At 41.1% G+C, this 24656-nt stretch overlaps 1 protein-coding gene across 2 annotated transcripts in view; it reads left to right on the forward strand.

Annotated features, from left to right (window-relative positions):
• The window catches only part of JAM2 (junctional adhesion molecule 2), a 41094-nt gene that overhangs the window by 11524 nt on the left and 4914 nt on the right, over positions 1-24656 (forward strand). For both annotated transcript variants that reach the window (XM_064644016.1, XM_064644017.1), the window contains exons 2-9: positions 12087-12152; positions 15754-15867; positions 17352-17504; positions 19241-19446; positions 20731-20833; positions 22542-22649; positions 23607-23622; positions 24517-24550. In XM_064644016.1, coding sequence (XP_064500086.1) covers positions 12087-12152; positions 15754-15867; positions 17352-17504; positions 19241-19446; positions 20731-20833; positions 22542-22649; positions 23607-23622; positions 24517-24550 — 800 coding nt within the window. The remainder of the gene's footprint in view (positions 1-12086; positions 12153-15753; positions 15868-17351; positions 17505-19240; positions 19447-20730; positions 20834-22541; positions 22650-23606; positions 23623-24516; positions 24551-24656) is intronic.

A 24656-nucleotide genomic window follows, 5' to 3' on the forward strand; every position in this document is an offset into this window, starting at 1 on the left:
ACTAGTCATCAAACGTGATTGTTAGTTTCTTCTGGCAGGAAGACACTATTGAGCAACCTTGGCAGTGTAAAAGATCATGTGTGATTGGAAATGGGATGAGCTAAGTGGTCATCATGTTCCCTGCTCATGTTAGCAAAGAATCTGGTCTGTAGTCTGGAGGGAAAATAGCTAAAAAACTAGTTCAGTGCTGTCTGTCACTTAATAGGATGCTGTCCTGAAATACAAGGTTCGAGTGGCATTTACTCAAGTGAAACCACCAGCCCTACCCCCAGTTACTGGAAACATCTTCTCAGAAATCCCAAATTCACAAAGCATTGCACAAGGCTCTTGCTGAGTATTTGTATTTAAAGAGCATCCTACTGTTTTTGGAAGGACTCTGAGGTTTTTGGTTTTTTTTTTAATTGGCATGCTAGCTAGAATGAAGTCATGGTAGTGTGTCCCAAAGTCAGCAAAATTTGAATGAGAGAAAGCCTGTGTCAAGCCCTTTTTAAAAATTCACCACAAGGAGTTACTCATGTATCCATTGCATATAAAAGTATATTTTAGATCAATATTTGCTTCATAGGGATTTAGCTATAGTTGGTCCAAGTAGCTCTCCTGCCTGCTACTTAGGATGTGTTTGCAACACACAATTCTGATTAGTGATATATATATAGATATATATATATATAGATAGATAGATAGATAGATAGATAGATAGATAGATATATATATATATAGTCCTATACCTTGAGAGGCTGGACGTTAGTACATACTTGTACATACTCCTGGTCTGCTGTGAAAATGCTTTGTAGAAATGCTGAGATTAATCTAAAAGGTGTTGAGAAGATCCACTAGGGAAAAACTGCTATGAACTTGAGAAGGGACTGAGAATGGCAGAGGGGTTGGAGGTAGATAATCTTTAAAGTCCCTTCCAAACCATTTTGTGATTCTGTGAGGCACAGGAAATTTGGTTGCAGCTTAAATGAAAAAGAGTAACTGTAGGATGAGACATCTCTTCACTTTACCAATGTATTTATTTACAACAAATTTAAAATTGTAGCATCCAGATGTTCTTCCTAACATCTGGGAACATGCTTCTCTGGTAAGGCAGCTTGTCTGACTTCGCTGGTTCTGAATGAGCAGGGACTCCAGTTTCATATGGTGTTTACTGGAATTGTAACTAATGTTGATTCATAAAATTGGAAAGTAAACTAAATTTAATTTCAGAGTTTTTAAGATAAGTAATGGGTGTACTTGTAGGTTTATAAATCAGGCGACTTCATGAAACTGTTTATCTTTTCCAAGTCACTTAGCAATTGCAGCAGAAGTCACTTAAGGGCTGTAGATTTCAGAGATCTTTATCTCGAACTGTGGGCCAGAATGGTTGCGTTCATTTGGGGAGTGGTGGGATGTTGTTTGTTTCCGTCTAGTTTCCCAACTCTCTTGTGTTTCAAAGCTGATTTTACGGCTGATGTAAATCAGTCGTGGTACCATTGACTTCAGAGGAACACGCCGGTTTGCGCTAAGTATCTAGCTTTGTTTTGTCAGTTTAATAACCACTCTGCAATACTTCTGGGTATTTGCACAGGCAAGTGTTCTGCTGAATCGTTACCCCTAGAAATGCCAAGGGAAGTTTGTTTGTTCAGCTCTGTAGTGTGATACGAGGTGGGCGGGACAGCAGTGGCAAGGGGCTTCTACCCCCATAGACCATTCTCATGGTCTTTTGAAACATGAGGCACTAGACGCTTGTCCTCAGTGTCCCGATGCATCTTAAAATAAGCAACAGCTGAAGCAGCTTTAGGCTCGCTCTGCATTTACGAGCTGCCTTTGAGCCGCAGATGAGTTGCTGTGGAAACCAGTGCTGAGCAGGACTGGGAGATGGCTGGAAAATAGGCTTTTCTTGTGAGAACCTGACTAGTTTACACCCCCATCCCCCGTCTGCAGAAGCTCCCTCTGAATTGCTATGGAGACAAGAGGAGTAGTGAAGTTTTCAGTCTTGTAAAAGTGCGAACTATAAATATTTATTTGGTTAATAACGTGTTTTCTGCAGTCTCTCTGTTGGAATAAACTCTGTGCTACACTGAACATTTTCAAGCTGTGCATTCAAACCCTTCTTCTCTTCTATGTGAGTAGAAAAAAAGGAGAGAAAATAAACTTTGGAGGGAATTGAATATTACATTTTGATTATTTATAAAACATTTAATAGTAGTTTTTTCCCCCAGCATTTCCCCTGCTCATGCAGTAATCTTTCAGTGTTGGGGACTACTGAAAGCACTTAAGACAGTGTTCAGTTTACCTGAAATTCTTGTACTTTAGCGTTCATTTTCTTCAGAAAGGCTGACCTAAATAATCTCTTCCTTTCTTTTTCCCTGCCGTGTGTTTTGTTTTTTTTTTTTTTTCCTTTCCAGTTTCTCCTCTACAAGCACTTCACTTTTTGTCAGGGCCAACTGTCCTTGGGGCTTTGCTCCAAATTGAATCATTAACGTGATTTTAAAGTTATCCTACTGATAACTTTAGATAATAGGCTCTGAAAGCTTCAATCTTTTATTACTTTTAGTTCCAAGGTATTTTTTTGCTTAACTTGAAAGTTAAGGATAAAGGCACCATGACTGCTGTGTTGGCTTTCCAGATTGCACTGAACAGTGCCCCAAAAAAGCAGAGGATTAATTAATTCTTTGGTTATTTCTTTATAAATGAAAACCTCTTTGCTGGCCCGATCTCTGTTTGAGGCATTTAACACAGGAACTTCTTTTCCCTGTGAGAACGAGAGCTCCTCCGATCGTCCAACACCAGCTTTTAATACAGGTAGAAATCCTGCTCTTAGTCACTTTGTGGAAAAGCTTCTCTACCCTGTTTAGGTAACTCCTGGCTAAGTGAGAACGCAGTTTTGTGTTCTGCTTGTCATGTGATTTCCATTACAGGGACAAAGTTACTGAAACTGCTTAAAACCTGCCTTCTGTAACACAAGCATGAAGGATTGTTTTTGGGTTTATGCTACATCTGAGTAAAATGGTACTTCTTAAATTAAGCTCTGAAACTCTGGATATGTAATTAATAAATCCACATGTAGTTACTGCTGGTTTCCCAGTTGTGTTCAAATTCTTAGATGCCTTTTTTAAGGGAGAGAAGGGAGGGAAAACAGTGATACAAAGGCTTTGCCCAGTTGTCAAAGACCGCAGTGGTTTTCTAACAAACAGCTGTTGGGAGAATGCACTGATTTGTGTGGGAAAGGAAAGAAATTATGTCTCTATAAGCATTTAAACATATTTAAAGTTTATTCAAAGCTTTTGAAAGCTCTGTGAACAGAGAAGCTCTGTGAACAGGAGGGGGATGGCTAGTTCTTTTATGTACAGAATATGTTTCCTGAGTTAACTCTATTTCCAGGCACACTATTTAAAATAGTATGTCCAGTATAGATATGTTAGTAACTTAAACACCTTCAGTTTTGGGATGGGACTAATCACCAGAAAACAGGAAAAATTATTTGCTGCATCATGTTGCAGTAGAGAAAAGGTATTTGAACTTGAGCAGCTTGGCCATTAAACTCTGTCACTTCAGCTTAAGTTTTGGTTGTTTGGGGTTGGGTTGTTGTTTTCTTTTTTTTTTTTTTCACCTCTGAAACAACTTGCTTGTCAGGGGAGGAATGACCATAAAGTACATTTTAGGGTGACACCTTGCTTTGTTGCAAGAGAAGTCCTGCAGGCAGAATATCTTAAAACTTGACTGTTTTGCCTTACTTAAGTGTCTATGGATTTTTTTTTTTTAATTTGACTGCTCTAGCTCTTAATTGAGATCTTTTATTAAAAAAAAAAAAAAAAAAGGTGAAGAGAGTATGTGCTGACTTCCCAGCAAGACATCTAATGTGTGTGTTGTATATCTAACCAGCCTACCATATGAATTCTGGCCTTGATATCAGCAGTGCCCTTGTTGCCAAGAAAGCCAATGGGATCCTGGGGTGCATTAGAAAGGGCATTGCCAACAGGTCAGGGAGCTGATCCTGCCCCTTTTCTCATCCCTGATGAGGCACATCTGGAATGTTGTGTCCAGTTCTGAGCTTCTCAGCACAAGAGAGACATGGAGCTCATGGAGCGAGTCTAGAGGAGGCCACCAAGATGATGAGGGGACTTGAGCATCTCTCTGACAAGGAAAAGCTGAGGAAGCTGGGCCTGTTCAGCCTGGAGAAGAGCCAACAGAGGGGGGGACCTCATCAGTGTCTGTCAGTATCTGCAGGGAGGTGTCAGGAGATGGACCAGGCTCTGCTCAGTGGTGCTGAGCAATGGGACAAGAGGCAACGAGCAGGAACTGATGCCCGGGAAGTTCCACCTGAAGTTCAGGAAGAACTTCTTTCCTGTGCAGTGATGGACACTGGAACAGATCACCCAGAGAGGGTGTGGGGTCTTTCTCACTGGAGATATTCCAAACCTGTGCAACCTGCTCTAAGTAACTGCATTAGAAGGGGGGTTGGACTAGATGATCCGTAGAAGTCCCTTCCAGGCCCAACCATTCTGTAATTCAATTCTGCATGGTTCTGAGCCTGGGCTGGAAGTAGGGAAAATGCTTTGGGGTTTGAGGGAGTTTTTTTTTAGTTTTGCTTGTGATGGAGGGAAGGTTAGTTTTGTGTGTGTCAGATACTCAGCTATAGAGATGGGATTTTAATTTTGTAATAGCTGATCTTCCAAAAGAGGAGCCAACCCAAATATTGGATTTAATTGTTTGCTTCCCACTGCCCCTGCTCTTCCCTTGTTCTAAAAACCTAGTCCATTTCTCCGTGAATAAAAAAGTCTGTCAGGAGTTGAGAGAGGGCTTGTATAAAATGAGGAGAGGGAAAGCTGTCAGGTATCTATGCATACAAATTGTGGTGCATGACAGGGATTGTTATGAGGTTACTAATAACTGTCCTTATGGAAAAGGCACTGCTTACAATACAGAAGTTTAACTGTGATACTCTGACAGTGAGCTTTTATTTCTTGTGTCCCCCTGTGTTTTGAGTCCACTGAGTATCTAAAAGCTTCTCCTGTATTTCTGTCATTCCCAAGAGTCAAGACCAAGACATTTCTAGTGCAGTCTAAGGAGTGACAATAACTAGCCCTATTTTTTTTCTAGTGCTTGAATCACTACTAGTGTGATACATCACAGCTTCTTTGTAGTGCCAGGAAACCAGCACTCCATCTGCTTGTATCAAGGAAGTTTTCCTTATAGTTGCAAGGACTAAAAACTTATTTGTGAAAAGCAGTTTCTTCAAGCTGCTGGAAAAACGTTTCTCATTTGCCACTGATGTAGGAATAGCACATGTGTACATAGTGTAGGGTCCCTCCTTTTCTTCCTTGAGTAAAAACATCTGCAAGGTCTCTGCCCTAGTTAGCCAGTAAGAGTGTTGAAGATCTTGCTGCATATTGCACCACATGTTAAGCTCCTCTCAAAAGCTCTGTGTTTTATCACCAGGTCTCAGGGAGCTGCAGCAGCTCTGGAGTCTGAATGACTGTAACTTGCTGTGTTTCATCTAGCAGTTTCCAAAACCTGACTGAAGTGGTGCTGACAGTTAGCACCTGAGTGATCGCATGGCTGAGAATCTGTTCAAGTTCCTTTTGTGTTTTAGACCCCATTAGCTGTCCAGCCAGAAAATGTGCCTTCTCTCTTAGGCTGCAATGCTTTATGCAGCCTCACCACACCTATTAAGAGACAAACTCACTCCACACATCTGAGTTTAGACGGGCTTATTATTCCCACCCTGCGGACCCTGCATTCAGACTACTCCTTTATTTGCCTTCTGTGGCTGAAGATATGCAAGGTTGTTTTTTGTGAATTGGATAAACTGCCAAAAGTAAATCCTGTTCTATTATTATTCTTTAAGATTTGAGAAATGTTGTAACTTAAGATAACTGAAAGACTGAAATTGAGTTTCTTTTGCCTGTTTTTCCCCCTTATGATGTGGGATAACTTCTTATAGCTCGTGTCCAAAATCTGAGGTCTTAATGTTTATGTTATGTTATGTTTACTTAATCACAGAGTCACAGAATGGTTTGGGTTGGAGGGACCTTAAAGATCATCTCATTCCAACCCCCCTGCCATGGGCAGGGACACCTTCCACTAGACCAGATTGCTTAAAGGTCTATTCAACCTGGCCTTGAACACTTCCAGGGATGGGGCATCCACAGCTTCTCTGGGCAGTCTGTGCCAGTGTCTCACCACTCTCATACTAAAGAATTTATTCCTAATATCTGATCTACACCTACCCTCTCTCCATTTAGAGACATTCCCCATTGTCCTGTCACTACATGTAAAAAGTCCTTCTCCAGGTCTCTTGTAGCTCCTTTAGGTACAGAAAGGCCACAATAAGGCTCTTCCCCAGGATGAACAACCCCACTTCTCTCAACCTGTCTTCACAGCAGAAGTGTTCTGACCCTCTGATCATCCTCATGGCCTCCTCTGGACTCACTCCAACAGGTCCATGTCCTTCCTGTGCTGGGGATCCCAGAGCTGGAGGCAGCACTGCAGGTGGGGTCTCATCAAAGTAGATTAGAGGGGTAGAATCCCCTCCCTTACCCTGCTGCCCACACTGCTTTGGATGCAGCCCAGGACATGACTGACCCCACTGACGTGTGATTGACTTCACACAGTGAGGCTGGGTTTACTCCAGGCTGTTTTGGTGCCTAAATCGCCAGTTTCAGAGGTGGGTTAAGGGCTCTGCCCAACTTAGGAGACTCCTGCAGAGGCTGTGAGAGACTCCTGAGAGACTGTCCCAGTCTTTCCAGCACGCTTGCTGGAGGTTGGCATTCACCAACAGGCAGTGATGGAAGGTGAAGGCTGCTGACGGAAAACTGACCCCTGACAGGAGCGTGGCTGGGAAGGGTGGTGGGACTGAGCCCTGGCTGCCTATCAATAACTGTCAGAGTGAACATAGTCCAGCCTGCTGATGCCACCCTGAGCACTCCTAAGATGCAACCACATCTTAGACTACTAAGAAGAATGGGAGTTAGTAGTTTTGGGGTTTCTTTAGGTGATTCACAGCTAATCATGTCCAAAGGTAGGTAACTTCTCCTCCCCCTTCTCCATTTATGGACTGTGTAGTCTATGGACTGCTTTTCTTAGGAAGAAGTATGGCAACAAGTGAGCCAAAACAGATGTGATAGTGACAAAACACAAGGTATTGTTGGAGTGCCTCATGGTAGGTAGTTCCATGACTGAGAAGTTCTGCATCAGCATCTAGTCATGTCACTGAGGCTTTATCCTGGGGTGGTCACATGTCTGAAAGATGCTAACACCAAACAGATGTCTGGCTTCCTATTCTCTTTCAGAGATTTCAGTAAGAGAACTGGCTTCGTTGTTGCTTTATTCTTGGGATGTGAGACTTCCTAAACTTACAGTGTCATCGGAAGCCCTTTGTTAAGCTTTGCTGTAGACCACCTGCTATTTAGAACTTGGCAAAAGAAATACAGACTGCTTTTTCTCTTGTACTTAAACTTTGTTTTGATTCTGTTCTCATGTAATTTCCTCCAGGCACACTGTTTCCTTTGATTTGATTTGACTAATACGCTTTTCCTTTATGATTTCTCCGGCTAGTAGTTTCAGATTACAGTTGTGTGAGCGTTTATCAAATGGAAAGTGTGTATTTTTGGAGTTTATTTCCAAACAAGTAGAGTTAGTGACACATAAAAGTAGCTTTTTTTTGTTTGTTTTCTGGTCTGTATAAAAGCATTTGCTGAATAAAAGGTTTCCTGGTACAGTAATATGTCATCTTTTCACTCCTGCTCCTTATATGGTGAATTAAACTCCAAAGCTGAAGTGCTGGACTCCAAATAATTGGCAGAGGTATTTCTGGAAGGGCAACTAAAGGAATAGATGCTCTAGGCTTAAGGACCTCTCCTGTCTTTCTGCTTGATTATAATGGTTTTAATTTGATCAGCTGTCTCTGCACCACCTTAAGTTACTGTTTGGACTCTACAGCTTCTTGAAGAGAGTCATGTATATGTGTGGTTTGTGTGTGTGAGGAGGAGGGCTCTGTGTATGTGGAACTTGTTTCTTTGTTTTGACATGTTTTATACTTACTGCATTGCATAATAGAATCTTTATGTATTCTATAAATCCCCTCATGTAACAGGAAACATGGAGACTTTGTGCAATTGCAAGTTCCCAATACAAAGCATGCAAAGTAATTTTGTATTGACTTCCATACTGAAAAGTAACCACCATGGTCCAGCCCCAGAAGTCATAAAACATGTTTTCCTGTGGTGGCTTCTAGCTTATGAATGTGTTGATGGTGACAGTGAGCTGCATGACATCTGTATTAAAGAGGAGGAGAGAAATTTCCAGGTCCGTGAAACAGTGAAGATAATACAGTGGTAAATTGCATGTATTTTAGCTGTTTTGTGTCCAGACAGAGAGGGTTGATGTGCCAATAACTTATAAATGGCTTTATCCACACTTTGGAGTCCTAGAAAGGCTTCCTACCTAAGTGTCAGCAAGTACTAGCTGCTGTCAGAGTCTCAGAACAAAATGTTCCTCCCCATCATGATCACATGAAGGAAGGTGTTATTTCAATACATAAACATGATTTTTATGTATTAGTATATAGGATATGGGAGGGAGGAAGGGAGGGAGGGGAAAGCAGGGGTGTTGTTCTAGAAACATGGTTTGGGTAAAAGTCAAAAGCTAATTTTCTTTCCATAAATCTAAATAGGACCTAATAGATTTAAAAGAAAATTACTTAATGACTTCAGGCTTTACTCTAGACCAAGCCTGGACAATACCAAGGAGCTGGGCTGTGTGTGGACATGCAGGAGGAATGGTTGCTTTGGAAGGGCTGGAGAAATGATTCCCTCATGGTTTCAACAGGCCGTGAGGGGACTCATTTAGTTTTTATTTCTAACTTCAAAGTTCAGCAGGAAAATTTCCTTTCTTAGTGGGGTGGAAAAAAATTCCAAGCGTTATTTGTAATGCAAACATTTTTATGCTCTTTCAGTATTCTAAGGGTATGTAAATGGCATTGCTAGAATCATCTTCTTGTCTTATTTATTTTCATATTATAAACTTCTCCCACGTAATTATTTTGGACGATAAAAGTAAAACATATTAATGTCAGGATGGTTGCACACAAATTTGGATCTTTTGGTAATGTGCACATACAAAAATTCACTTTGCATTGCTGGGTGTGAGGCTGTGTTCTCTTAGAAACAAGAAATGTTGGACGGGTATTTGGAAGGAGGGAAGGGGATGTGAGATATCTAGAAAGCAGCATGGAGAATCCGTGTTGGAGCAGGCTCCTGGCAGTAACTGTGACCCATGGAGAGAGCCCACACTTAAGCAGGGGAAAGTGTGTGGAGGAAGGAGCAACAGAGAGGAGCTTTTATGGACTGACCACAACTCTCATTCCCACAACCACTACACTTACTCTATTTTTAATTGGAAATAAATTTAGCTAATTTTTCCTAAGTTGAGCCTGTTTTGCCTGTGATGGTAACCACTAAGTAATCTCCCTGTCTTTCTCGTGACCCATGAGTTTTTTAATCTTATTTTCTCCCCTGCCATGTTGAGGAGGAGGAGTGAGAGAGCAGCTCTGTGGGTGTCCGACAGCCATCCAAGGTCAACCCAGTGCAACACAGAGTAAATAAGTAACTGAACCCTTGCTACAGTGCCAGGGGCTCAAGTACCTATTCTGACCATTGCTCCTTGACTCACAGAGGTAATAGGTACCAATAGAACTGCAGTTTGTGTTTTTAAAGGATGCTGAAAAAAAAAAAAAAAACTAGAAAAAAATTATAAATGGAAAGGGCCATAGGAACAGTTTGGATGGAGAATTCCCTCTGTTGTGCCAGACTTAAACAATAAGGAATGATCTTGGAGAAGAAAACTGATGATGTGCTGTATGGGACCAGTGCTGCTTAATATGTACATCAGCGACAGACAAAGAGATTGAGTGCACCCTCAGCAAGATTGTGGGTGACACCAAGCTGAGTGGTGCAGTGACACACATGAAGGATGGGGCCATCCAGAGGAACCTGGACAAGCTTGAGAAATGGCACCATGAGAATCTCATGAGGTTTAACAAGACCAAGTGCTGGTGCTGCACCTGGGTCGGAGCAACCCCCAGTATCAATCCTGGGGGATGAACAGATCCAGAGCAGCCCTGCTGAGAAGGACTTGGGGGTGCTGGTGGGTGAGAGGCTGGACATGACCCAGCCGTGTGCACTGACAGCCCAGAAACCCCCCGTGTCCTGGGCTGCATCCAAAGCAGTGTGGGCAGCAGGGGAGGGAGGGGATTCTACCCCTCTGCTCTGCTCTGGTGAGACCCCACCTACAGTGCTGCCTCCAGCTCTGGGGTCCCCAGCACAGGAAGGACATGGACCTGTTGGAGTGAGTCCAGAGGAGGGCCACAAAAACGATCCCAAGACTGGAGCACTTCTCCCATGAAAACAGTCTGAGAGAGTTGGGGTTGTTCATCCTGTGAAAGCGAAGGGGATTTGTAAGAAAGATGAGGACAAACCTTTTGATAGGGGCTGTTGTGTGTTAAGAGGTAATGTTTTAAACTAGAAGAAGGTAGGTTCAGACTTGTTATAAGGAAGAAAGCTTTTATAATGAGGGTTGTGAAACACTAACACAGGTTACCCAGAGTGGTGGTAGGTGCCCCATCTCTGGGGACATTCAAGGCCAGCCTGGATGGGGCTCTGAGCAACGCGATCAAGGAGTACATTTCAGGAGACTTGGACTAGATGACCTTTAAAGATCCCTTCCAATCCAAACCATTCTAAGATTCTATGATGGTACTTTCAAACAAAGAGAAGAGCATGTTAACTCTGAGCTGTGAGGACCCACAGCTGAAAGCCCAAGTGGACTCACTCAAGGGAGGAGTGAGGCATTCACTTCAACAGGAGCAATCAACTGTCAAAAGAAAACCATAAGAAGCAAAGATTCTTAATTTGTTTGTGTCTTCAGATCAAGACTGGATATCCATCTGTTAGGTTGTGTGTGACTCTTCCCCCATCAGGAAAGGGAAATTAATTCTTTAGGGATGGATGCCGTAAGGAGGTCTGTGTGCACGAGAAAGAAACTAGTTTAATCTTGCTATTTACCTGTCAGTCAAAAGATTATGCTTTTAAACAAGCCGTGTTTCTAAACACTGTTGATGGGGAGAGGGGCTCAGTTCTTGTTCATACCCTCTGTAGCAGTTGTTCAGTTGGCTGATGCAGATGGAGGAAAGGGACTGCATTAGGAGTGTCCATGCTGTCTTCAAAACTAGCCCTAAAACCCAAGGGAACTTGAGATGGTTTATGGGGGGGGAAGGGGGGAAGTACACCTCTGTAAAGAACTGTACTTAGCTGCTGTTAAGCACTTGGTAGCCTGCTGTGAAGTAATTGTAGTAACTGTAACTTAGGCCTTGCAGGAACACTTCTGAATTGTGAGGGAACACAGTGGAATCCTTTCCTGGGAGGAGAGCAGCTCTTAAGAGAGGATACATAGTTAGATCCAGTGGGATAAAAGATAGCTCGGTAGGGGTTGATGTAGGACTAGTGGTTATTTCACTTGTTCTCTCTGGAATTTCAGTATTCCAAATATATGAGATATCCAAGAACATATGGCGTTTTTATTCTCTCTTTGATTTAAAACTATAGAATTGTTGTCTAATGTTTTCCTTCCCATTTCAACAGGATTTTGAGGTAGTTGCCAATTACTGCACCTATTTTTTTTACCCTGTAGAAGCTGTTTGTGGTATTCTTCAGCAAACATGCCTGCCTTGTAGTAGGAATGCAATGGAAAATACACTTGCGGATTAGTAGAAGTGTCCCCAATTAGAAACAGACTGAGACATTACCCCAGTATAAAACAACGTCTACTGTTTATAGAGAACTTCTCACATGTAAATATTATCATGCTATTGTAAAAAAGAAATACTACTATTTTTTGCAGGTTCAAGAGCATGGAGAGGAAAAGATGAATTGTTCAAGGCCAGCCCTGGTCTAGCTCTTAGTCCTGTGGTCTCCCTAGCAGACAATGTCTAACCTATCCAGAGCAAGGAGGTCTCAAAAATATTGCTTGTAGCTGCTGAAGCACATAAGAAATTACTAGTTTCTGTTGCTGATTTGTCTTTGTTTTTTTCTTTCCCCTGGCAGATCCTGAAGCGTCCGGAATTTCCATTTTGACAGATAATGAAAACGTAAAAGCAGAGGAGTTTAAGGGTACAGTATGGGCATTGCTGTGATAACTTTTAATGTATACACAGTACATGAAAACTATGTATATAGAAGCTATGCAGCTGTTAAGGTTGTCTTCCTCTTTCCTGAGGAGTACTGCTCCTACTCTCTCCATTGACTTTGTGTTATCTTGTTCTTGTCCCCATTTCCTGTCAGTGTGGGGTTGGACTTGGTGCTTCCCAGAGTCCTTTTAAACCTCACCTGTCCTGTGGTTCTATGACTTGTCAGTCCAGGTAGTTCACTCTGTAACTTCGGCCTGGTCTCCTTCCACCCAAAATGATGGAAGCTGCTGAAAAGGAGAAGCATTAAATATAACAAGAGAAGTAAGAGACTAGAGAGAACAGCTATAATTTAGCTAATTATAAGTAACTATAATTTAATGGCTTTTTTTAATAGCACCAAGCCTATTAGAGTTCAAGAAGCATCTGGACAAAACTCATGACTACAGTTTAGTTTTAGGTAGTCCTGTGAGGAGCAGGGAGTTACGTTCAATGATCCTTAGAGTCCCTTTCAGCTTGAGATATTCTATAATTCAATAACCAAATTATAGCCTCCAGACCAGATGTAAATCCAAATTAAACATTGTCCAGACCTCTCGAAGATCCCAGAAGGTTTTTCCAGGCTTGGCAGTGCCAGTAGTGATGCACAGCATCCTGTGGGTCTACCTTAATGCAAGTTAAGTAGACCTACTGTGGAAAATACCTCTCACTGACTCCGTTACTGTGGGGGAAAGTGGGAGAGGGGAACTATAACTAAGGAGGGTTTTATTATGTTGTCTTTGTTCTGTGCATGCTCCCTTTCTTCTACCCTTTCCTTTTCTCTGAATAAGATTAGTGAATGGGCATCACCACTATTTTTTTCTGAAACAAAAACATGTGACATGTAAGAAAGGGGCAGCTCATTCGAGATAGAGGTGACTTGTTCTGCTGAGAACACTTCAGCTGAGCTGTCTCTGTGTCAGCTAATAGAGACCAGCTCATGAAACCGGCCAACTGTCACAAGGTCAGCAGCAAAAGCAAGCTGAGCTTGAATGATGGTTTTTCTTTGTAAGAAGGATACAAAAACAAAATGGAAAGGAAACTTTAGCAAATCTTAAGATTCAGGAAGTCTCCACCCATCCACTCAACCTGAAGTCAGGAACCTTGGGCTTCCTGAGTGCACAGTATGTTTTTTGAAGCGGCTGGTGCATGTGTAACATGTTTCTGGCAAGGAATGCCCTCCTGCCTCAATTTTTCTTTCAAGTCTGGACATTTTTTCCCCTGTGAGTTATCACCAAGGCTACCAGTCTGGCTTTTTGTTTCTTTGCAGAGCAGACCTAGGAAATCAGACTCTGAAGGGTGAGAGGGTGAACTGTCAGTAGCTCTTAATTGCCCTCCATCCTCATTTGCTGAGACTGGAGAGGATGATGGTTAATGCAGGTTGACTATGTTTGAGCAGTGCATGTTTGTCTCATGAAAGCTCGACAGGCATTGCCAAAACTATAAAGGCTTTTGATCTTTGGTACTCTGGCCTGTATTGGAAGATGAGCAGCCTAAAGGTGGGAAGATCTATGTTATGTTTGTTTCTTCTACAGAAGTTTCTGGAAGATACTAGATTTGACTTTATTAATAGATTTGGAGCCAGTCAGATGTATAGCTGAATTCTTTCCTCTGATGTTGTTTCCAAATAATTCTTATTAATACCTTGACTTTAGAATTATTTACTGGGGAGATATATATATATATGTGTGTGTATATATATATATATATATGTGTGTGTGTATATATATATATGTATATTTCAGCATGCTTTTGCATGGAGAATGGAACTACTGGAATGCCCTGCTGGGAGGACAGTTGGGCTCACAGGATTTCCTGTTCTTCATTAGGAGCACTAATTTTGGTGTTTTGTTTTGGTTTTTTTCCTACCCAGTTATGGCAACTTTAGCAATAATCTGATAATCAGTAACTCTTGAAGTCTCAGCCTCTCTGTGAAATTTGATTGGTGTTGCCTATTATACAGGAGTCAGGGAAACTTGAGTGGTCAGACAGAAAGGTGAACAATTGTATGAATCTTCTTTTCACGAGAACTCAAAAAAACTTAGGGGTAACTCCCATGGGATGTTATGAGCAGCCTCTGCTGCCAGAAACTCCTGGGGCCTGGGGATTCCTTGAGCTCAGCCACTGGAGCTCAGCCTGGAGACCTGGGGGTCTTTGTCCCAGGCTGATGGGCACAGCTGCTGCTTTCCCGTTTGCGTATTCAGGCAGTGGCAAGGCTGTGTGTGTGTCCTAGGGGTGGCTGTGTGTGCATTGGTGACACTGGCACAGCTACACTGACCACCATGGACAAGGCACTGCCCTCAGCAGCACTCACTGCTGCCCAGGCTCACACAGTGCATCAGGCACAGACAGCAGAGCCTCCTTCCTCTTCTCTGCCTGGTGGAGATTGAATTCCCTGGCAAAAACCCTCGCACAGTGTTCCAGATTCACAAGCACACACGTGTTCTTGGATCCTCTGAGTCCCAGCACAGCCCCTCTGCCCATCCCCTACCCCTGCCCTGCTTAGCAGCTCACCCAGCTGGAGGTTTGCTGGTGAATTACACACACACCTCCGGGCACACCAGCTTTGGGAAAGTACAAACACTGCATACCCTGCACACCCCCACTTCCAGAAGCCAGCACTGCAGGTCCAGGGGTGCCCATATTGCCCCAGTGTGACCCCAGCTGATGGACCTAAATTTATTCAAGCCACCTTTCATGTAAAAAGACAACCCTGCACTGTGGGCTTGGCGATTCACCCACACACACTCCCAGTATCTGTGGCCCCTCCAGCTACTGATGCAGAGACCCTCACTCGCTCCAGTTGCTCCAGTTGCTCCATTTGCCCACACTACATCCCAGCACTTTAAGACTGGGGTTTAAGGCTGTTTGGAGACTGATGGTCATTGTCATTCTCTCTGTTTGTGTCCCTGTTTGTGTCTCTGTGGTTTTGTTTGTTGCTGCCCCTTTACTTATGACCACTTTTGAAGTGAAAATGTCCTTGATGGGGAACCTTAATGAAGCAGCTCTCACCTTCCATATACCCTCACAATAACCAAAGTGGAATTGTAACTAAATACATAAACATAAGATACTTAGAAGAATGTTTAACCATCTTAGTGAATGTTTTCTATCTGCATTAAGTTACATATTTAAACAGTTAAACTATTAATACTGAATTCAGAATGGTAATTTAAAAAATATTGTTAATAACAGGGTAAAAGTCCTTTTTTAACAGTGGTCTGCTAACTGAAGAAAGTTAACTACAGTAACTAAAATAAGGGTAGTAATACAGAATCTCTGCCCATCCAACACGGGAATATCTAGTCCCCAATATCTGAAGTTTGATCCAAAAGCCACTGAAGTATGGGAAAATTACTAGTTTCTGTTTTCCCACTGTGTTTGTGTAAATCCGGAGAGGCATAACTTTGAGAAGTAGATCTGGCCCTTGCTTACTGCTCAGTTTCTTTTGAAGGGGGAATATTAATTTCATGGAACCTGAATCTGTACCAAACAAGTAAAGTCTCTAACTTTCCCATTTGTGTTCTCTCTTTTTTTTTTCCCTCTAGAGGCGATTCTTAGTTGCAAACACAAATCTTCAAAAGGGATGAGCTTAAGAATAGAATGGAAGAAAATCCAGCCTCAAGGAGTCTCATTTGTCTACTACAATGGTGAATTTACAGGTACAGTACTACAAACAGACTGATGCTTAACATGTCATTCTCTAGCATAGATATTGGCTGTCCCTTGGGGAATAACACTAGGAAAATGACTGAAGGAGAAGGCTCTTGACTGTCTATATGGAACAGCTGTCCTTTCAAGGTAAAGAATTCTTTCCCGGGGGAAAAAGACATTTCTTTATAAAACTGTGAGTTGTTACCTTTATAATGAATTTAAATATCATAAAACTCAAGACTAAGAAAAATGGCACTGCAGATCCTTGGCATTTTCCAACAGTGAAATTATATGCAGATATGAACTCCCCAAAACTACTGCAGGCTCTGCACTCCTATCCTAAAAAGAGGTTTCTGAAGCCTCTTGTAGAGCTGGAGGCTTGGAAATGAATAATGCAGGAATTTTTATATACATAAAATATAAACTCAGCTGTATATTTTAAATTATTTGTATTGTTTTCAAAAGTAGAATTTCTCTTTGTATGTTCTGAAAAGGACTTACCTCGGCTTTGTGTGTTGGAGAAAATATGGGTCTCTTGTTACCTTGTACACAATAAACGAAGGTTGAGAAGTAAAATAAAAGCACAGCAATTTTGTTACTTTGTAGAGCTTGCAGATGTGCTGACCTTGTTGATGAACTTTTTTTTTTTCTGCATAAATTTAATTTAGAGAAACACTGGAACTTGTGGTTCAGTGTGTGAATGTAACTTTAATTTCATAACAAGCTGTAGAATTAAAAGAACCCAAACTCATTGTAAGAAATCTGATGGCAATATCTTTGCTATATCCATCAAATTTTTCTTGCCAAGTTGAAATGTCAAATCCTTTGCTGTGGTTTCATTCACAATTCTTTCTGTAAGGTAATTAAGTTAGTGATTGCCATTTCTCTAGTGGAAAGAGATTTCTTTTTTGCCTCCTGACTACTGCTATAAATATTTTCTTGAAATATCTGCAGAAAAAAGCATTCAATCTTCCAACTGGAGAACGTTCAGCAGACGTAGGTTTTTTAACTGGGGCGAGGGGGGTGTTTGGACTAAATGGACAAGTTGTGGAAGGTTCTTACTGTCTTGGGAAGGGGATTAAATATTACATGTTGCTGATAGTTAACTAACACTGAACAAATGAGCAATAGTTTCGTGTACGATATCACATAAAGTATCAATGAATTGTGTGCGATTTCAGAATAAGCAAATGAGCTGTAGACATTTGCTTTCAAACTGACAGAGTGGAAATTTAGGAAAGAGGAAGATCCTTACTGTGAGGGTCATTAAACTGGCACAGGTTGCCCAGAGAAGCTGTGAATGCCCCATCCCTGGAAGTGTTCAAGACCAGGTTGGATGGAGCTCTGAGAAACCTGGTCTAGTGGTAGGTGTCCCTGCCCACAGCAGGGCGTTGGAACTGGGTGATCTTTAAGGTCCCTTCCAACCCAAACCATTCTGTCATTCTGAGATTCTATAAGCAAAGAGCAGAAACCTCTCTATTCTTCCTTAAAGGTGATCTTCGAGGCCGAGCAGAGATGCTGAACCCAGGAATCCGAATTAGGAATGTGACTAGAAGGGATTCCGGGACCTACCGCTGCGAAATCAGTGACAAGAGTGAAGGGCATCCACGCCTGCAAGAAGCTATAATTACCCTCACAGTGTTGGGTACAAACTTTATTACCTGGGCTTTTGTAAACAAACTGAATGACGATGTGTTGGGGTGTTGAAGGTGGTGTTGTCCACGTGGCATGTGGCTCCTGGGTTTTGGGTCTTCTTTGGGCTGGGATTATAAATACATGTGCACATGCACGTTCTACAGCATACTTCACAAAACAGCTTTGCAAAAGTCACACTTACATTAGAAAGGAACATAGTTAAGGTTTTGTTGATATAAAAGTGAGTTTCAGTTCTCAAAAATTAGCAAGTATGCTGATCTACACAGTGGTGAAACTTCCATTTCTACTAAGGCTGAAGTCGCTCAGTGGCTGAGAACCTGGATAAGACAATCATGGTGTTTGGCACTGGAAAGTCAGCATCTGTCAACACTTATTAAATATTCATAAGAAGTTCATTCCAATATGCTACAGTCTCCTCCTGGTTTTGGAAGGAGAAACTGCTGCAGTGTCTGTGCAATGACAACCAGTGAGCTGGCATTTTGTGGACTTTATTTACAGGAAAGATAGTGTTGGCTGCTGGGGGGGGGGTTGCTCTTTGTGAGGTTTTGTTTGTTTTCTTCCTCAGTTGGGTAAAGGAGGGAAACGTGAATACTGAGCACATTGTTCCCATGTTGTTTCTGGTATTTTTCCCAGCAGATGACTCGTAGAAGTTGATGGTTTTCTTCTTTTTCCTGTATAGGGAGAAAAGAAAATATTTGCTTTTGTAGTTTTTGTATTCTTTTCCATTAAAAAAAAAATTGATCTTTTAAAATTATAAATAAAGTCTCAAAGTTCTTCATAAAGGATGATAAATTCACGAACCTCTAATCAGCTACAACAGTGAGATAACTCCACTTATTCATTCTTTCTTCCAGCCCAAAAGGAGGAAGAGTGTCATTGTTGCTTACAACTTTTTTGAAAGTTAATGTGAATTAGTTAGTATTTCACTTTGTTTTATTTTTGCTTTTTTCTTAAAATCAGCCAAGAAAAAACTATCAGTACTTGTTAAGGTGTGACATGTGCTTTTAATGTTCCATGCATGCATTTTTACCCTTAGTTTTCTTCTACATAGCATCAAGTACCAAAAAATAAAAAATTAAGTTCCTTTCCTGTTCATGTATTAAAAATCAGAAAAGAGGTGTTCATCTGCATGGGAGAAGGAACGAACAGTTCTCCCACATCTTTGCGTGGGAAAGTTTGCTTTTAATTTAAACTGAAATGTAGTAACAAATTGGTTTTGGTCCTCAACCTAGGATTTATACAATGGCTGCAATGATTGCCAGTCTTTGATTCTTTCTGACAGTCACTTTTCAAAAACCAGTTGACTTCTTTTAATACGAAAAAATCTTTTTCCTCTTCCTCACTTCTGTTTTTAAATAGTAGGGCGGGGAAGGGGGCAGTTGCTGGGCTGCAGATTCCCTGAGTTATCCCATCTCTGTTCTGTGAACAAGAAACAAAAATGAAACAAACTCTGTGGGGTTGGGCGAGAATGCACAGATTGGAGGCAGAATGACACAGCATGTGGTGGGGGAGGCTGGCTCTCTCATTTTTAGCAACTCATAAATTTTACTCTGCTCTCAGTAGCAGGACTCTGCCTTCAACCCCTTCTCCTGTGCTTCATTTCATTGATGTGGTACATCAATGCTGAGCATGTACACAAGTACTCACCTCCTCACCATAACTGTCAATCTGTTGTCATGCAGACAGTACTTATAAGTATGTAACAAGTGCAATTCCATTGTCCAGTTGCTCCAACTACTCCCGTGTGTGATGTGCCGAGCTCCGCGATGACGGGAACAGTGGTGCAGCTGAGCTGTAAGGAGACTGAGGGCTCTCCTCCATCTGAGTACCAGTGGTACAAGAACGGTGTTGCCTTGCTGGAAAAGACAGGAACAGGCAGTGCTAGAACACCAAATATAACTTACACCATGAATAAGAAGTCTGGCACTTTGGTAAGTGTAATAACCAGCTCTGTGATAGCCAGCTATCAAGGAGACCAAATTTACTGTTTAGTACAATGATGCACAGGGGTCTTAATCCAAAAATGCACAAGGTCTTTGTCAGAGATCAATGTCATGCTGAAGTATGTGTTAACGAATGTAGAAAGTAGTTTCTGCCTCAAACCAGTGCCAAGCTGTAGACATTGAGTGATGCAGACAAACCGGGTGAAGTGCGAGTCTGCAGCGATGAGAACTGATCAGGATCGAGAAAATACTTGACAGATTTCACCTTGTCAGTTAGAAAACTAATGCCAGGTGAGAATGAGTGCTCAGTATGGCAACAGAGCTATATTTGGTAGAACTTAAAATCTGAAATAGCAGCTTTGGGGGGACTGCAAGCACTCAGATCACAGAATCTCTGCGATCCAGTGACACTTACAAGCTCCCATCCAGGGCCCGTGAAGTCGGTAGGAATGAACTGGGCCTGTGAGTAAGGTTACTAGGTTCTTTGTTTAGTTGTAGTTTGTTTTGTGGGTTGTGTTGTTGGGTTCTTTTCCCTCAGAACTGGCTGTCTCTTCCTCTTCCGTCTCCCATTAGCTGATCTTTCAAAAAAATCTTGATACTACTTAGGGTGCATTGTCAGCTGAGGTTTTTCTGAAATAAAGAGTTGTTCTCTGAATGCTGTGACTCAGCATTCAGAAGTGCTGGGGATCTTTCATCACACTGTGGAAATCAGCTGGTCTGCTCAAACTTATTAATCACTTCTAAAATCTCAAAGTATGGCATATAGTAAAGGGAAAACAGTTAACAAGTCTAAAAAAGAATACAGGGAAGCATTGGAATTGACATGAGGTCAGTCTCTGTCCACCTCTTGCTTCCTCATTTTCATTTTTACAGTAATAGTATTTGATAAATAGTATGGTTTAGAATTTTTCTGCTGGAAGAAGAGACAAAATGACATTTTTGGAGGGGTGGGGACTCCCCCAAATAAGGCTTAAACTTCAAAAAAATTTCAGTTGACAAGGCACTGTAAGTAGTATCTGTCAAGTGTTTTTGACGAATCAATGAGGTTGTTTTGATAAAATGAACAAACTGTTCTGATTTCAGGTATTTTTTGGGTATATTTCAGGTATTCTGAAATTTCACACTTTCCTTCAGGGTTTTTTTTTTGGTTTTATTTGTTTAAAGCAAACACTTCCCCCCCTGCACCCATTGACATGTCAAAATTTCTATCCCATGGGAAATGCCGATTTTTTTTTTCCATTCTAACACTCGTTTTGAACTCTTTCTTAACAGCTATTTAACACAGTTACAAAGAATGACACTGGAGAGTATTTCTGTGAAGCCTCCAATGGGATTGGATTACCTCAGAGATGCTCAGTGAAGCGAATGCAAGTCGGTATGTGCTAAAGAAAATAAGGGTGGAAAACAGTCTTGCAATAGGATTTATTTAATGGCATGGTGCAACTGAAAAGCTAAGACCAGATTGAATTAAATCTTTTTATTTTGGTTATGGCATTTGGGGGGAGGAATAATAATACTATGACTTCCTTATATGTAGTTGCTGTGGCCACTTAAAGCTTTCCTTTCTTACAGCACAAACATATCTCACTGTATGTCAGAGAAAAGCAGGTAGCTTAGTACCATAAAATTATTGCAGTAGCCAACCCTTAGGTTGCTAAACACAACTTCACAGAAGAGCAGCAGCCATATGAGAGCCTTAATGTTTCCAAATGCTTTTGTGGAAGGCTTACAGGATAACGTGCCAGTCCACTGGGGTATTTTCTTCATGCAAAGCCTCCCTTTTAGGATATATTTATGTGAGATCTGAATATAACAGAATAGAAGGTTAACTGAGTGATTCATTTATACTTGACAGAGGAACACTGAAGAAGTCAGTGTATCTTAAAAATAAACAAATAGATAAATAAAGCCTGCTGCCTGTATCTTTTCTACTTGTACAGCATGGGTGAAGTGTAACACTGGTTAGCTGATAAGGAATTAACAAAGGCTGGAAGGGTCAAGAGTCTATAATTACCCAAAATGCATGGAAGTTTTTTCAAAATATACAACTACCTCTTGTAGATGTGATAGGAAAGCAAATGGTAACAAATTCCAATAACTACTGCAGAGGAGATCCCATCCAAGTGTTTCATAAAGTGATTGAGTGGTGCTTTTTTAGAACTTAGCTGAAAATCACTGTGTCATGGCTTTTAATGCACTCCTAGTGGATTGTGAACAAGTGTTCCTCAAGCTACTGAGATAGAATCCCTCTGTTGTGGAAATACACACATAGAGTCCTAAATTGCTGTCAACCAGTACACAAAAATTTATAGGTTTGTGAGTAAAATTCGCAATCATATATTAATGTATGCTTAAAGTAAGGATCCAAATAGGTAATTGGACACGTCACAAAAACCTGTGAAAATGTTTCTGCTCATTGATGCTTTTGTTTTTCATAAAATGGATGATTGTCTGAAGCTCTTAGTGATTATATCAGGAAATGGGCATGGCCCATGTCATGATTTAACCCAAGCCACCACCTTCAAAATAAAAATGGCTAGGTGTATGTATGGCCTGAAGAAGAGTTTAACTTCAGACAGCTTGGCTTTATTGTGTTCCATTTTAAAAACTTTGCTCTTTAAAAATTAAAAAAGCATTGAATTGTAAATAACCCATTTGAAGGGTTCTTCAGAACTGGAGCCATCAGCTGTTTCAGTTGTTTTAGGCAAATTAACTGTATGAAAAGACTTGATTCAATACTTACAAAGATTTCAAGGTGTTTTCCCTTAGAGACACATGACTTGGATAAGACTTATTTGGGATAGGTATGATGAGGAGTATGTGTCCTGTGGCCTGTCTTACTCTTTCCTTACTTTTCACCCAACTTAAGCAGTTGAAGTGCATCAAGCACTTCTCTTCACGTGGCTGTGATACAGTAGTGCTTTTAGACTTCTTATCCATGTCTGAGTGTTACTAATCAGTTTATCCAGCTTGGGCCAAAGACCACCTATGGATAAAACAGGTGCCTGTAGCAATTAGGGAAAAATCCAGCCAATGGAAATGTTTACAATTTACAACACTGGCCTTGTGTTTTGTAATTACAGATGACCTGAATGTAAGTGGTATCATTGCTGCTGTAGTATTTGTGGCTCTGGTAATGGCACTGTGTGGCCTTGGAGTATTTTATGCCCAAAAAAAAGGCTACTTTGCAAGTAAGTAAAATAAAATCACTCCTTCCTTGTGTTAAAAAAATGTCTGTACATAGCAGAGTTTCACAAAAGATCTCTGTTACCCAGAGAAGCTGTGGCTGCCCCATCCATGGAAAAGTTCAAGGCCAGATTAGACCAACCTGGAGCAACCTGGTCTAGTGACCATGGCAGGGACTGGAATGAGATGAGCTTTAGGGTCCCTTCCAACACAAACTAATTCAATAATTTTATGATTCTGCTGACTGTATCATGTCCTTCTTTTCATGAAGGCTCTAACTCCATGGTACTAAAGCTGGAGAGCATTACTAAAGCCTTTTTTGTGCATTTTTATTTTGCCAACTTCTACTCCAAAAGATACATCAAGAATGACATGGAAACATTTGTGCAGTTGCTTACAGCTACCAAACAGCAATTTAGGGAAAAGCAACAAGCCAAACCCTGGTTCCTTTCCACTCTAGTTTTGAGAGGGCATAACAAAGAAAGGGAACATAAAAACAAGCCAGTTTTAGTACACAAGGTCTGACCGGCTGAGTTCTGGTGAGAGTGAAACTAAATTAACTGTCCCCTTCCTCTGGGTGATGGAGAAAGTTTGCTTTTAGGGGTTGCTGCAAAAGGCTTGACACCCAGCAACCCTCTATAGCATTTACATTGGTGCCTGCAGTTGAGCACAGCAAAAAGGGATGACAAATGTCAGGATCTGAAAAGTTCACCTGTCTCAGTAACAGAGGCTACAGAGCTGCTGTTAGAATTCACTTGGAGCTTTATTTAGCCTTAAAAGCAGCCTAATCTTTTTTTTTCCTGTTTAAACTCATTACACCAAAAAGAGATATTTGGTTCAGAAACTCCTTCTAGAAACTGGAGAGCTGAATAAGCTAGAAATAATTATTTCAAAGGACTTTAAATCAGTGAAGGAAACTGTTCTGGTGCTAATTCTTTCTTTTTTTTTTTTTTCTTTTTCAGAGGAAAGCTCTTCCCAGTAAGTATCTTGATGCATGTAGTACACAAATCACTGCAAATTTCACTTACATTTCTGGTGATTTAGTAACTGTAATGATTTTTATGGCCTTTTTTACATGATTCTTGACACCAAAATAAACCCGATCCTACACACCAGCTGGTTCTCGTATTAGAACCAGCGTGCTGGTGAGACAGTGAATCATTACATTGCTGTGATCAGTGTGCAGAGATGTGTCTTTTACAGTTATAGTTTACAGCCCTAATTCACCTTACAGGCGTTCATGTGCCTCCTCTACAAGCTAGACAAAAGACAATCAGAACCAAATTGAACTGCCTTCATGTCCATGTCCACAGGTTATTTCAGGAAGTGTTTTGTAAAAATATGACTGGTGGAAACTTTCTGACGGTGCCTAGTCTGCTCCTTTGATATGGATTTATTTCATTTGCTTAAATTTCTTAGTAGCAAGTCAGAATTCCTCAAGCTATTTTAGTGCTCCCACAGGAGGCTAAAATTGTGCGCTTCATTGGAGGAGGCCTCCAGTATTTTTTTTATTGTTTTTGCTTTCAGAAGTTTATCTTAGCACTTCTAGGTAATAGCATTAAAAAAAAATATACTAACCAGAAAGATGATGTGATTTATACTGGCCATGAACTGGATAAAAAGTGTAAGTGAAAGACTTGAAAAGACAAGGTAGAGAATGTGATTTGCAGTGGTTTATGAGATAATGACAGGTATCTAAAAGTATTCAATGGATTTTGTTATTGCAACTTTTTTTTAAGAAGGGAGGAGAAAAACCCTAAGGGTCACTGGAAATCTGGAAAAATGCTTTCATACATAAGGTTCCTAAATGGCTAAGACAAATACCAGAAAAGTCACTATTTAACCTGTATTCCTTTTGTGCTCTGTTAACAGAAAGAAGACGAACTATCAATCTACAAGTGAAAAGGCAAGTCTTTTGTGTTCAGTACTGTGTTTAAAAAGTTTTAGATGCATTTACAGCTTCCTATCACATAGTTTCAAGTGCCACACAACTACAGCACCTTGCTCAGTAC

This window comes from Pseudopipra pipra, chromosome 2 (genome assembly GCF_036250125.1).
Source record: "Pseudopipra pipra isolate bDixPip1 chromosome 2, bDixPip1.hap1, whole genome shotgun sequence".
Taxonomy (NCBI): domain Eukaryota; kingdom Metazoa; phylum Chordata; class Aves; order Passeriformes; family Pipridae; genus Pseudopipra; species Pseudopipra pipra.